This window comes from Prunus dulcis, chromosome 4, assembly GCF_902201215.1.
Source record: "Prunus dulcis chromosome 4, ALMONDv2, whole genome shotgun sequence".
In the NCBI taxonomy this organism is placed as follows: domain Eukaryota; kingdom Viridiplantae; phylum Streptophyta; class Magnoliopsida; order Rosales; family Rosaceae; genus Prunus; species Prunus dulcis.
Genome location: NC_047653.1, coordinates 4,290,499 through 4,303,944, shown reverse-complemented (window position 1 = coordinate 4,303,944; position 13,446 = coordinate 4,290,499). Strand labels below are relative to the sequence as shown.

General features: G+C 37.5%; 1 protein-coding gene across 1 annotated transcript; it reads left to right on the top strand.

Annotated features, from left to right (window-relative positions):
* The first annotated feature begins 3,275 nt into the window (after positions 1-3,275).
* On the top strand, positions 3,276-5,630 carry LOC117624256 (zinc finger MYM-type protein 1-like). Its single transcript, XM_034355408.1, has one exon. It carries the CDS (start codon positions 3,276-3,278, stop codon positions 5,628-5,630), a length of 2,355 nt encoding a protein of 784 aa, XP_034211299.1.
* The last annotated feature ends 7,816 nt before the right edge of the window (positions 5,631-13,446 follow it).

Sequence of the window (13,446 nt, the reverse complement as noted above, 5' to 3'; positions counted from 1 at the left end):
TGGATTGGGTGATATCGGGTTATTTATGAAAGTCTATTGTTTTAATTGTGGAATACAGTATTTGCTAAAATATGAATATAGTTTGAATACTTTGGGTTAGGTTTTATTCTTCTCCATAAGGAGGTATATATAAGAGTGTACATGAGTGCTTTACAAGGAAATAGATATAGTAATCAATTAGGATAGTATCTCCTAATTATACAATGATTTGTCAACTATATAGAATAAGAAAGTAAATCCCTTAATTAATTAGGAGACTCACGTCAACATTTCTCCACAAGTTTGTGCATATATGTCACCAATGCCCAACTTGGTAAGTGAGTCATGAAATACTCTGCCACAAACAGCTTTTGTTAAGATATCTTCCAGTTGATCTTTTGATTTTACGAATGGTAAGCAGATGGTCTTCTTCTCAATTTTTTCTTTGATAAAATATTTATCCACCTCAACATGTTTGGTTCGATCATGTTGAACTGGATTATGGGCAATATCAATAGCTGACTTGTTGTCACAATGTAACTCCATTGGCTTTTCTGGCTTGAAGCCCAATTCTGTCAATAGTCTTCTGATCCATAGTAATTCAAAAATTACGTGAGCCATTCCTCGATACTCTGCTTCTGCACTAGACCAAGAAACCACATTTTATTTTTTTACTTTGCCAAGTGACTAGGTTACTTCCCACGAAAGGAAAGTAACCTAAAGTAAAGCCTCTATCAGTAATGGAGCCAGCCTAATTAGCATCTGTATATCCAACAACTTCAAGATCTCCATTTTTTTAGAACATTAATCCTTTCCCAGGGGCTGACTTTAAATATCTTAAGATTCGATCAACAACATTCCTATGAGAAACACTGGGTGAATGCATAAACTGACTAACAACACTCACAACATATGAAATATCTAGTCTTGTGTGTGCTAGGTATATCAACCTTCCAATAAGGCGTTGGTACTGTTCCTTATTGGTTGATTCTTGGTCCATGTCTTCACACAACTTGTGATTCATCTCAATGGGTGTGTCAACATGCTTATATCCAAACATTCCTGTTTCAATGAGTGGATCCATTACATACTTCCTTTGAGACAGAAATATACCTGTTTTTGACCTTGCTACTTCGATTTCGGGAAAGTACTTCAGATCACCTAAATCCTTCATCTCAAATTCCTAAGACAAATTACTTTAGTTGCTCTCCTATGTCGTTTCCAGTTACAACTATGTCATCTACATAAACAATCAATGCAATAAGTTTTCACTCACCACTCTTCAAGAATATGGTGTGATCTGAATTATTCTGTGTATATCCAAAATTCTTCATAGATTTAGTAAATCTGCCAAACCATGCCCTGGGAGATTGTTTTAATCCATATAATGACTTCCTGAGCTTGCAAACTTGATTCTTCTTGTCATGAATTGAATTACATCCTGGGGGTAAGTCCATATATACTTATTCTTCCAAGTTTCCATGTAAGAATGCATTTTTGACATCAAACTGATGTAGTGGCCAATCGAGATTTGCTGCTAGAGACAATAGGGCTCTATTAGTGTTAATCTTGGCTACTGGGGCAAAGGTCTCATGGTAGTCTATCCCATATCTCTGTGTATCCCTTCGCCACCAATCTAGCTTTATATCTTTCAATGGATCCATCTGCTTTGAGTTTCACAGTATAAATCTACCTGCATCCTATTGTCATATTTCCATGAGGTAGGGGCTCGAGTTCCCATGTAACATTCTTTTGGAGAGCTCGCATTTCTTCATTCATTGTTTTTTTCCATTTTGGGTCTTTTAGTGCTTAAGTTACTCTATCGGGAAGAGCCACGTCAGCCAACTGCTTCACATAGTGCACACATGACTCTGATAATCTGCTGAGAGATATATAATTATTAATGGGGTATTTCCCTTTGGCTTTAAGATCTGCTTCATATTGTACTCAAGGTTTGCCACGGCTTTTCCTTTCTGGAAGCTGATATGTAGGCTATATGCCTTCTGAAATCAAATTATCATGGGATATTTTATTAGTGTTATCAGTTTCAGGGAAATATGTTACCTGAATGACTTCCTTAGCAGGTGATTGGTGTGGTACTAGAGTTGAAGTAGGCAAAATCTCATCATGGGATATTTCAATTTCCTCATCCTGATTTTGACAGTGTGAAGACAATGAATCAGTTTCCTTTAGCGACCGGTCGCTGTCTGCTGGTGACGGGTTATTTTGAAGCAGGTTCTCCGGATTTGAAGAACTAAAAGGGGACAACCGGTTGTTTTCCATTGGCTACCGGTCATTTTGATGTAGAGTGACGTCATAAGGAAAAAATCGAGAATTGGAGCAATGGTGGATTCTCGATTCTCCTAATGGGCTGTTGAAAAATATAAGTCATGTTCCCAAAACACAACATCTATGAAGGTATAAACCTTCTGACTAGGAGAATGATAACACTGGTATCCTTTCTGATGAGGTGCATAGCCAATGAAAACACACTTTTCGGCTCAGGGATCCAATTTGCTTCGTTGGTGATCATGATAGTGGACAAATACAACACAATCAAAAATTCAGGGTTCTAGGTTTGGGGCGAAAGGTGTTTAGATATGGTAGTGAAGTGTTTGAAATGGTGTTTGAAAATTTAGGATACTAGAGGGAATCCGATTGATAAGGTATGCTGTAGAGACGACGGCTTTGCCCCAAAAGGATCCTGGCATATTGGCACCAAAGAGAGAGGCACGAACGACTTCCATAAGTGTCTGTTCTTTCTTTCAGCCACCCCATTCTGTTGGGGAGTGTAAGGGCTTGAGCGTTGATATATGCAGGGACGGACCCATAGTGGGGTCAATGGGGTCAAAAGACCCCATGGACTCCATGGAAGCAAGGTAGAAAGTGCCTTTGAATTGGGGTGTGACCCCATGAGAGAGAGGATTTGCAGATAGAGGAAGAAGAAGATGAACAGGGAAGCTCTGTTCTGTTTGAAAGAAGCTGGCCAAAACGGCGTCGTTTTGGCTCAGCTTCTATTTTTTTTTAAAAAACAGACTGGCCAAAACGGCGTCGTTTTGGACCAGACGAGCGAATTTTTTTTTAAAACTCGCTGGCCAAAACGGCGTCGTTTTGGACCAGCGAATTTTTTTTTGATTGGTATAAATTTGTATAAATGGATGTTTCATTGGTATAAATTTGGTGTTGTTTTGATTTATTGGATGTTTCATTTATGAATTTTTTGTGGTTAATTGGTATAAATTTGGTGTTCTCTTGAATTGATTTTAGTTATTATTTTGATTAATTTATGTAGAATTATGGAAAGATTTTTTAAGAGAAAGTCATCATTGGGTAGTTCGGATAGTGTGGGTAGTTCAAGAACTTCAAGTTCAAGACAAAGTGAGTTAGATGAGGTTTTGGCTAATCTTCAGGCAGACCCGGGACTAGGAATTCGTATGATTGAGTATGATACTAATATTAGAGATGAGGTTCGAAGAGCATATCTACAAAAAGGACCTTGTCAACCTAGAGGTCATTCTTTCCCACAAAGTAATATCTCAGGACTTAATCGACGCTTCATTCCCCAATGGTTTGATGAATTTGATTGGTTGGAGTATAGTGTATCTAAAGATGCTGCATTTTGTCTTTATTGCAATCTCTTTAAATCCAATTTTGAACAAGTGGGTAGTGAAGCCTTCACTGGAGCAGGGTTTAAGAATTGGAAGAAAGGGAGAGAAAGAATGAAGGTGCATGTTGGACCGGTTGGTAGTGTTCATAATAAAGCTAGAGAAGCCGCTACAAATTTGATGAATCAAAATACACATATTGAAACGGCTGTGAGCAAACACTCTGAACAAGCTCGTATGGCATATCGAAGATGCTTAATTGCATCAATCAAGTGCACTAAGTTTCTATTGAGACAAGGTCTTTCTTTTCGTAGAAATGATGAAAGTGCCACTTCAAGCAATAAGGGAAATTACTTGGAGCTATTGCAATTCCTTGCAGACAATGATGAGAAAGTTAAAGAAGTTGTGTTGGAAAATGCTCCGGGGAATCTCAAGTTAGTAGCTCCAAAGATTCAAAAAGATATTGTCAATGCATGTGCCGGGGAAACACTTGATGTCATCATGAGTGGTTTAAAAGATAGATTCTTTTCTATATTGGTGGATGAAGCACGTGATATTTCTGTGAAAGAGCAAATGGCTATGGTGTTGCGTTATGTGGATGACAAAGGGCATGTAATTGAAAGGTTTGTGGGGGTTCAACATGTTACCGACACCACTTCAAGTTCACTAAAGGATGCCATTGACCTATTCTTTTCTTCCAATGGTTTGAGCTTTTCCAAGTTACGAGGACAAGGTTATGATGGAGCTAGCAATATGAGAGGTGAGTTGAAAGGCCTTAAAACAAAGATTTTGAGAGAACAACCTTGTGCATACTATGTTCATTGCTTTGCTCATCAACTTCAACTAGCACTTGTTGCCGTAGCAAAGAAGAATATTGATATTGCCTCTTTCTTCACAACCACTAATAGTGTGGTTAACCATGTTGGAGCATCGTGTAAGCGGCGTGATGCACTTAGAGCACAACTTCAAGAAGAACTTGTGATAGCTTTTGAAAATGATTGTCTTATAACGGGGCGAGGTTTGCATCAAGAAACAAGTCTCAAACGTGCCGGTGACACACGATGGAGCTCACATTACGGTACCATTATTAGCATCATTTCTATATTTTCATCTGTGATTCATGTGCTTCAAATGATTATTGATGATAATCCCAATGATAGTGCCGTTGAAGCAAATAAGATTCAAAGGGAAATGCTTACTTTTCAGTTTGTGTTTCACCTATTCTTAATGAAGGCTATATTGGGACTCACAAATGATGTGTCACAAGCATTGCAAAAGAAAGATCAAGAAATTGTGAATGCAATGGCTTTGGTGAAATCATGCAAGGAAAAGCTACATTGGATGAGGAATAATGGGATTGATGCATTGGTTGAAGAGGTGTCTTCATTTTGTGACAAACATCATATTGATGTTCCTAACATGGATGAGGCCTTCGTACTTCCAGGGAGGTCAAGGCGTAATGCTCCAATAAAGACAAATCGTCATCATTATCGTGTGGAGCTCTTTATTTATGTCATTGACGAGCAACTTACGGAGTTAGATGATCGTTTTAATGAGGTAAATACTGAGTTGCTTATTTGTTTGGCATGTTTGAGTCCAAATGATTCATTTGTAGCTTTTGATAAACAAAAGTTACTTCGTCTTGCTCAATTTTATCCTCAAGACTTTTCGGATGGGGATCTTTTGGCACTTGATGATCAACTTGAGCTTTATATTCATTATGTGAGTTCGAGTAGTGATTTCTCTGACTTTCAAGGGATTGGTGATCTTGCAAAAAAAATGGTGGAGACAAGGATGCATCAAACATTCAATTATGTGTATTTGCTTATTACATTGGCTCTAGTTTTACCGGTTGCTACTACTTCAGTCGAGAGGGCATTCTCCGTCATGAATATTATCAAAGGTCCACTTCAGAACAAAATGGGAGATCAATGGTTGAGTGATAGCTTGCTTGTTTATGTTGAGAAGGATGTTTTTGATTGTATTGAAAATGAAGCTATAATGCTACGTTTTCAAAATATGAAACCTCGTCGTGGCCAATTGTAATTTGTAATGTTGTTTTTTTACATGAATTATGAATGAATGTACTCTAGTTTTATTTTCAATGTTATTTAATCTTTAAAAAAAAAATTGAACTTTTACACTATGACCCTACGACATAAAATTCCTGGGTCCGTCCCTGTACGTATATATTATTTACTTTTTAAACGATAAATTTACAGCTTGGTGGACTGAAGAACGTTGAAGAATTAAAGAAGCAATCCTTCTATAGGTTTCTTTTTCGTACTAACTTTCTACATTCATTTGCTCTTGGAGGTTTACTATATGCTGTGGGTGGATTTCCCTTCTTGGTCTGGGCAGTGGTGAGATCGCTTACTCATTAATTTACTTTAGTTCTTCTCCTAAATAATCACTCTCTAATAATCATTACTTGACTTCAAAAAATAAGATAAAATACATGTATATACTAAACGCGACAAAAAAATTCATATTATCAAAATTAAAATATGTTCAGCAATAGAATTAAAAGTGTATCTATATATTCAAGTTGTGCTATGCAATCCTTGATAGAATTAAGTTTTTTTGTTTTTGAATATGAATCAATAAGCAAGTTTTGATTGCTAATGTGTATTTTCATTGCTGCCCTACAACTCAATTCATAAAAAATTGGATTTTTTTGAACTTTAATAAGTTAATACATACTGGACTATATTTAAAATAGCTCATTTATAGGCTTGTTTATTTTTTCATTCCCAAAAACTTCCCTAGGCCATAGCCCACTACAACCGTTAGAGTGGTTCCGCTAGTGATTAAACACATTGTACACGTAAGCACATATTTGTCACGTTTTATACATTTTACAATTTTTTTAAAATAAAATAGATAACACTCACATATTATACAAGTATTTTTTTCTTACATATTGTTGAATAGAAATAATACACGTTAATTTTTTTTTAAATAAGTAATATTAAACTATTTATAATGACCCAATTTTGCCCAGTAATTTTTTAATAAAAATTTTATCAAATAATATACGTATGTATTTTATTCATACACTTCATGTGCGAGCCTTAATTTACTCGTAGCACTAGTTTTAGGGCTGGTTCACCTTTTTTCTTTTTTGGTGTATCTACGTACCATCTTTCACTTTTCATCTAAACATGTCCTAAATCCAAACTCCTTGTAATTTCAGGGGGTGAGGACAGTACTTCTTTTCCACGCCACTCTGAGTGCCCGTTTGACATTGTTTATTTGGGGTAATAAGTGATTTTTTAAAAATTTTGAGAAACTCAACCTGTTTGGTAAACTATGAGAAAATCACTTATTGTTAAAAATTGATGTGAGAGAAAGCTATAAGGGAAAGCAACTAATAAGGTGCTTTCATTTTCTAATTATGCAGGAATCAGTTTCGAAGAGGCGTTGGGTTTAATGATTATGTGGCAATCATTTTCTGATTATGCGTAAAATCAATACCAACAACACTTTTAACAAAAATTTTACCAAACACCAAACTGCTTTCTCTCACAGCAAATCTGACAACGATTATTTTCACAGCCCAGCAATGCCAAACTGGCCCTGATAATAAATTCAGTTGGCCACATGTGGGGAAAGAAACCATGGAACACCGGTGATATGTCTACAAACAATTGGTATATCGGATTTATTCCCCACTCTGCTATATTTCATCGTTGCTAAATGTAAAAAATTGGGATATTAACTTGTTTTATGTACGTGATATATTTTTAATAATTTAGGTGGATGTCAATTATTACGCTTGGAGAAGGATGGCATAATAACCACCATGCTTTTGAATACTCAGCTAGACATGGGTTGGAATCGTGGCAAATTGATATTACTTGGTACGTAATAAGATTTCTTCAAGCTATTGGATTGGCAACAGATGTCAAGGTCCCAACTGAAATTCAAAAGCAACGAAAATCTTCAAATGGTAGAATCATGGCTATTCAAAAATAGGGTTTTGAAGATTTACTCAGCTATGTCACTAGCTTCAAATCCTATATGCGTTAGTGATGTTGTCAATATTCATGCCTCAAGTAGTATTTCTTTGGCTTCTAAAATAATTACTTATAGTCGTACTACAGAATAATCAGCTATGAAGAGTGTTTAATTTTGGAAATGGAAGTGATGTTGTGTACTATGAATAAAATTGACATGATGTTGGAAGTTGACTTCACGTGTTTGGTGAAAAAAAAATTACTTTCGTTTACGTTTATACATCAACTCCGATGATCAATTGGAAGTACACCAAAGGTCTAGGCCAATCCAACTAAATCCCCTCATTTTAAATGTGTAAACCAATAACAAAACTAAAAACTTAAGTAATACAAGATGAGAATGTTGAACATAAATTTCATTTAAACAAAAGTCATCTACATTGGTTTTACAAGGAAATTAAAAAAAGAGACAATAAAATTTCTATCGGCTTAATTCCTTAAAGATTTAGACATATTTGTTGTTGAGATTCTTACTAAAGAGAGAAAGACCAAATCTGATTGTGTGAAAAGGAATTTGTTCATTACTATTCGAAGAATTGTCTAGCTAGGGTTACAAGGCTGCAATTTTTCCACCTATCTATATATATACAAAAAATGAATGTATATATTGACCTATACATAAATTTTTAGAATAAGAATAACACAGCAAGAAAGGAATATGATTGTGATAATCCATATCCTTTCCAAGTTGGTTTACATGAGATGGCTGCTGTTGTGGATAAGTTTGGGTGTCTTGAGTGGTTTCTTGTCCCTTGTTATGAAGCTAGTGTCTTGAACATTTCGTGGCTTATCATCCCCCTTCAAGCTAAGTTGCGGTAAGGCATATATTAGCTTGGTAACTGAACTGCTCAAATTTGCATTTGGTGAAAATGTCAGCTATTTGGTGAGGAGAGAGGAAATGTGGCTGATGGAAATGGAGTTACTAGTGACCAATTGACAGATTTAATGGTAGTTTATTTCCATATGCTTTCTTCTAGCATGAATGATGGGGTTTTGAGAGAAAGCAAGGGCACTCATATCTCATATTGTCAGAGAAAAGCAATGGAGGTTTTGGTAGAAAGAGATAGGGATCTTTGATAAGAGAACATAACCAAGTAATTTCAGTATCAGTTTGAGATAAAGCACGATACTCACTCTCTGTGGAAGATCTTGCAATGGTGTTAGTGAGATCCTAACTTGATTAGGAGATTTATTTCCTAGTTTATTAGGACTATATTTTTTTCCTTTTGTACATGTTGATGCTATTTTTGGGAGGGTCAACGTAGAGAAGGGTAGCATCTTCAGCTGGGAAGAAGGTGAAGACCTTCGGAGTTGGAAGAACCTGCATAAGACAAGGAAGAAGAAGCAGTCATCAAGCTTCGGACACTGGCGTGGTGCCTGCCGAAGGCTCTCCGATGCTTAAGTCAGCTATATATGGTAATTTTGGCAAAGTAACAGTAAATGCGATAAAATAGTTACCATTTTTACTCGGGTACTGTTCCCGATTTATAAGGAAGTGAAAATGGGAGTTTTGCACAAAGTTTCGATGTGGGACTTTGTGCAAGTTTATGTGGTGGTGACACGAGTCCTTGGAGATTAGGTTCGATAGTCGAGAGCTTCAACATGTGTTTGTCGCTTCGGAAGATGTCTTCCTTCGGCAGGGAAGAATGTGTGTTTGCCTTGGTACTAGTCGTTTTAGTGCTAGATATACTCGGTTGATTATGGTGTAAACAGTAGTCCCCCAAGTTCGCGATCAAGAAGTAACTTCTGGGTTGGGAACTTGTGAGATTTTTGTATAATCATAACCGAGCATTCTTGATTTAGTAAGAGCCATAGGGCATTCCCTAGTCCCCCAAGTTGGCAAGCTAGAAGTTGCGTCAATTTTTGGAGGTATCGCTTGGGTGCTAGATGTCAGCATGGAAAAAGGGGAATAATTGGAGTAAGCTCTAGTAACCTTCGGCAGGAGATTGGAGCTGAGCTAGTATGGCTTCCTTGGAGGTTTGGCAAGGTCAAGTAATTTGGCAAAGGGGCCGAGCTGGGCCTTGTGGAGCTGGGCATAAGCCTGTCTTTAGGAAGATGTGACAAGGGTTCAAAGGTGGCAAAGGCTTAAGCTTCGGCAAGAAGAAAGCATATGGAAATAAACTACCATTAAATCTGCAGAAGACAAGGAAGGAGAAGCAGTTGTCAAGCTTCGGACACCGGTGTGGTGCCTGCCCAAGGCTCTCCGATACTTAAGTCAGCTATATGTGGTAATTTTGGCAAAGTAATCGTAAATGTGAGAAAATAGTTACCCTTTTTACTCGGGTACTGTTCCCAATTTATAGGAAAGTGAAAATAGGAGTTTTGCACAAAAATTCGATGTGGGACTTCGTGCAAGTTGCTGTGGTGGTGATACGTGTCCTTGGAGATTAGATTCGGCAGGTGTTTGCCGCTTCGAAAGAGTTTTGGTGCTAGTCGTTTTGGTATGGATATGCTCGGTTGATTATGGTGTAAACAGTACATATATTGTGTAATTAGGATTTTATCTTTTTTCCTACTAGGGTTACATCCTTGTATTATAAATACCTCCTTTTGGAGAATGAAATACAACTTGAAAATATTCTACCCATGTTGTTTGACTAATGGTAGGTTGTTTCTTGGCACTCTAGGATATAAGGTTGTGACCAAAGAAGATACAATAGCCAGTGGCGTACCTGCGATCAATTGGACAACTAGCCCAATCTCCAGCAGAGAAGTCAGTGAGATCTTAATGGCCTTTTGTGAGAAGTAGACCTTACTGTGGTGTGCCTCTAATTTATCGAAGGATCCTTTTGACTCCAGTAAGATGAGGAGTTCGAGGATGATGCATATGCTGACACATTTTATTTACTGAGAAAGCAATATCAGGTCTGGTCCAAGTGGAGATATTGTAAGGCTTCAACAAGCGATATGTAGAGGTTGGGATCGTTAAGGAGGTCTCCACAGATAGTGTCATTTTTTGTGGTGGAATATGGAGTAGCGCAAGGTTTGGCTACGAGCAATTTAGCTTTGGAAAGAAGGTATGTGACATATTTGGTTTGTGAGAGGAAGAGAGAATTGGATGTACGACTAGCTTCAATGCCAAAAAAGTAGTGTAGATTGCCATGATTCTTCATGGAGAGTTTGGAGAGAATAGTATTAGTGAGATCCTAGCTTAATTAGGAGATTTATTTCCTAGTCTATTAGAATTCTATTTCTTTCCTTTTTGTATATATATATATTGTGTAATTAGGATTGTACATATATTGTGTAATTAGGGATTTATCTTATTTCCTTGTATAACCCTACTAGGGTTACAACCTTATATTATAAATAGCTCATTTTGGAGAATGAAATATATCTAAAAATATTCTACCCATATTATTTGACTTGGCATCAGAGCCGACTTTCTGGTAACCTGTGTGTTGTGCCCACTTGTGTTCTAGCCCCAATTTTTTTTTCTACCTATGCCGTGTGTGCCCTCCTAGGTTTGTGTGTTGTGTTGTAGTGTTCGTGCCATTCCTGTCTTCGTGCATCTGCCATATTTGTTCCTCTGGTGTGTTCCACTATGTACTCTACCGTGTTCGTGCATCTTTCATATTTGCGCCTCTGCTGTGTACTCTGTCGTGATCCGTTGAGTTTCTGCTGTAATTATGGGTTAGAGTTTCTGCTGTAATTATGGGTTAGAGTTTCTGCTGTAATTATGGGTGATAACTCTATTGTTGGTGCTATTACCGTTGCTGCTGCTTCTGCAAATTTTTATGTTTCTGACTATATTCTAGGTACTGGCTCCAATATTTGGATAATTGACACTGGTGCTTCTGATCATATGACTTATGATACTAAATTTTTTGATGAGTTGTCTAGTCTCGTGACCCATACGTAACTAGTGCTAATGGAGATGAGGGAGAAACCTAATTATCCCTCATCTTCATATATGGGCGACCGGTCGCCTTTTGGAACTCGACTAGTAGCCCATATCTAGAGATGAAGTAGGTGCTCTCAGTGTCGAAATGACTGGTCGCACTAAAGCAAACGATCTGTCACCTGTATCTGAAAATAGTGACTGTGATACTTGTATGGATGAGCTTGATGCAATAGCCCCATCTGCCCTGCCAGTGCCCCAATTTACTTGTGACAGTGAATTAAGAACTTATCTGTTATCCCCACGAACCACTCGTGGGAAACTGAAAGTACAATATTCTCCTAATATACATGCCAAGTCTAAATATCCCATTAGCCATTATGTGAACGCATCGTTTGTCTAAGTTATATGCATCATATTTATGTCAATTATCTAGTGTTATGTGCCAACTAAGTTGTAGGATGCTCTTTTTGACCCCAATTGGGTGAATGCTATGAATGATGAAATGGAAGCTTTGAACAAGAATGAAACTTGGAATTTAGTCCCTTTATTAAGAGGGAAGAAAGTTGATGGGTGCATATGGGTGTTTACTTTGAAACATAAAGCTGACGGTTCCATTGACCGTTACAAGGCTAGATTGGTAGCAAAGGGTTATACTTAAACCTATGGAGTGGATTATTTGGAGACCTTTGTTCCAGTAGCAAAACTCAATACTATGCATGTGCTCTTGTCCCTGTTTGCTAATCGTGACTGTCCTTTATTACAGTTTGATGTAAATAATGCATTCCTACATGGTGACCTTAAGAAAGAAATATACATGGATCTTCCTACTGGTATTCCTGTGACCTCTAAGGAGGGTTTAGGGTGTTGTGTGTAAGCTACGAAAATCCTTATATGGATTAAAGTAGTCTTCAAGAGCATGGTTTGGGAGGTTTGCAACCTCTATGAAATTTTTTGGGTATGTGCAGAGTAACTTAGATTATACTTTGTTTCTAAGGCGTCATAAATGTAAATTGACAGCTGTAATTATTTATATTAATGATATGATTGCAACTGGAGATGATTAGGCAGAAATGCAAAATCTTTAGACGTATCTGGCATCCGAGTTTGAGATGAAATCATTGGATGATTTGAAGTACTTTCTTGGAATTGAAGTTGCTAAATCTAAACATGGTATCTTTCTGTCCTAAAGAAAATGTTGATGCTCAAAAGTGGTTTGACATTTTTGGGCCAAACTTAGTGATATATTGGCCTTTGGGATGTCCTGGGCTTCGGTAGAGTGACTGATCTGCACAAAAATGGAAGCGCTCGGTATGGCCTAGGGCATTGGTGTGGTACCGGCTGAAGGCTCTCTGATACTTAAGTAAGTACGGAGTGAATAGTAATCTGGACAGAGTAATGGCTAAGTATGCCGAAAGTTCCAATTACCTCTGTTCTGGGACTTAGGCCCTTTTTATAAGTCTTGGGAGGTGTGCTTGTTGTGTAGAATTTTGATGTGGGACTGTAGACATATTCTGTGGGTGCTCCACGTGTCCAAAGGGTGTTTTAGGTTTGATCTTGAGTTCGGCAGATGGTGTGCCGAAGGCTACCTTACCAAGGCCTTCTTTAGTCCATGTGTCATGCTCTTATTGGTCCGTTAATTGTGGTATAAACAGAAAGTATGTTTTGGATTTACTTGCAAAAACTGGAATGTTGGATTGTAAACCAATTGATACCCCTAGTGAATAGAATCATAAGTTGGGGTTGTATCCTGATCAAGTCCCTACTGATAAAGAGCATTATCAACGACTTGTGGGGAAATTGGTTTATTTAGTTCATACACGTCCTGATATTGCATATGCAGTGAGTGTAGTGAGTGAATTTATGCATTCTCCTAGTGAAGCTCACTATGGGTGCTGTGATGCGTATTTTGAGGTATCTGAAAGTAACTCCTGGCAATGGGTTAATGTTTTTCAAGTATGGTCATACATATGTGGAAGGGTATACGGATGCTGATTGGGCT

Bases quoted from the DNA above. Each gene is read 5' to 3' on its own strand.
- LOC117624256 (XM_034355408.1), top strand. From the start codon at position 3,276: ATGGAAAGATTTTTTAAGAGAAAGTCATCATTGGGTAGTTCGGATAGT.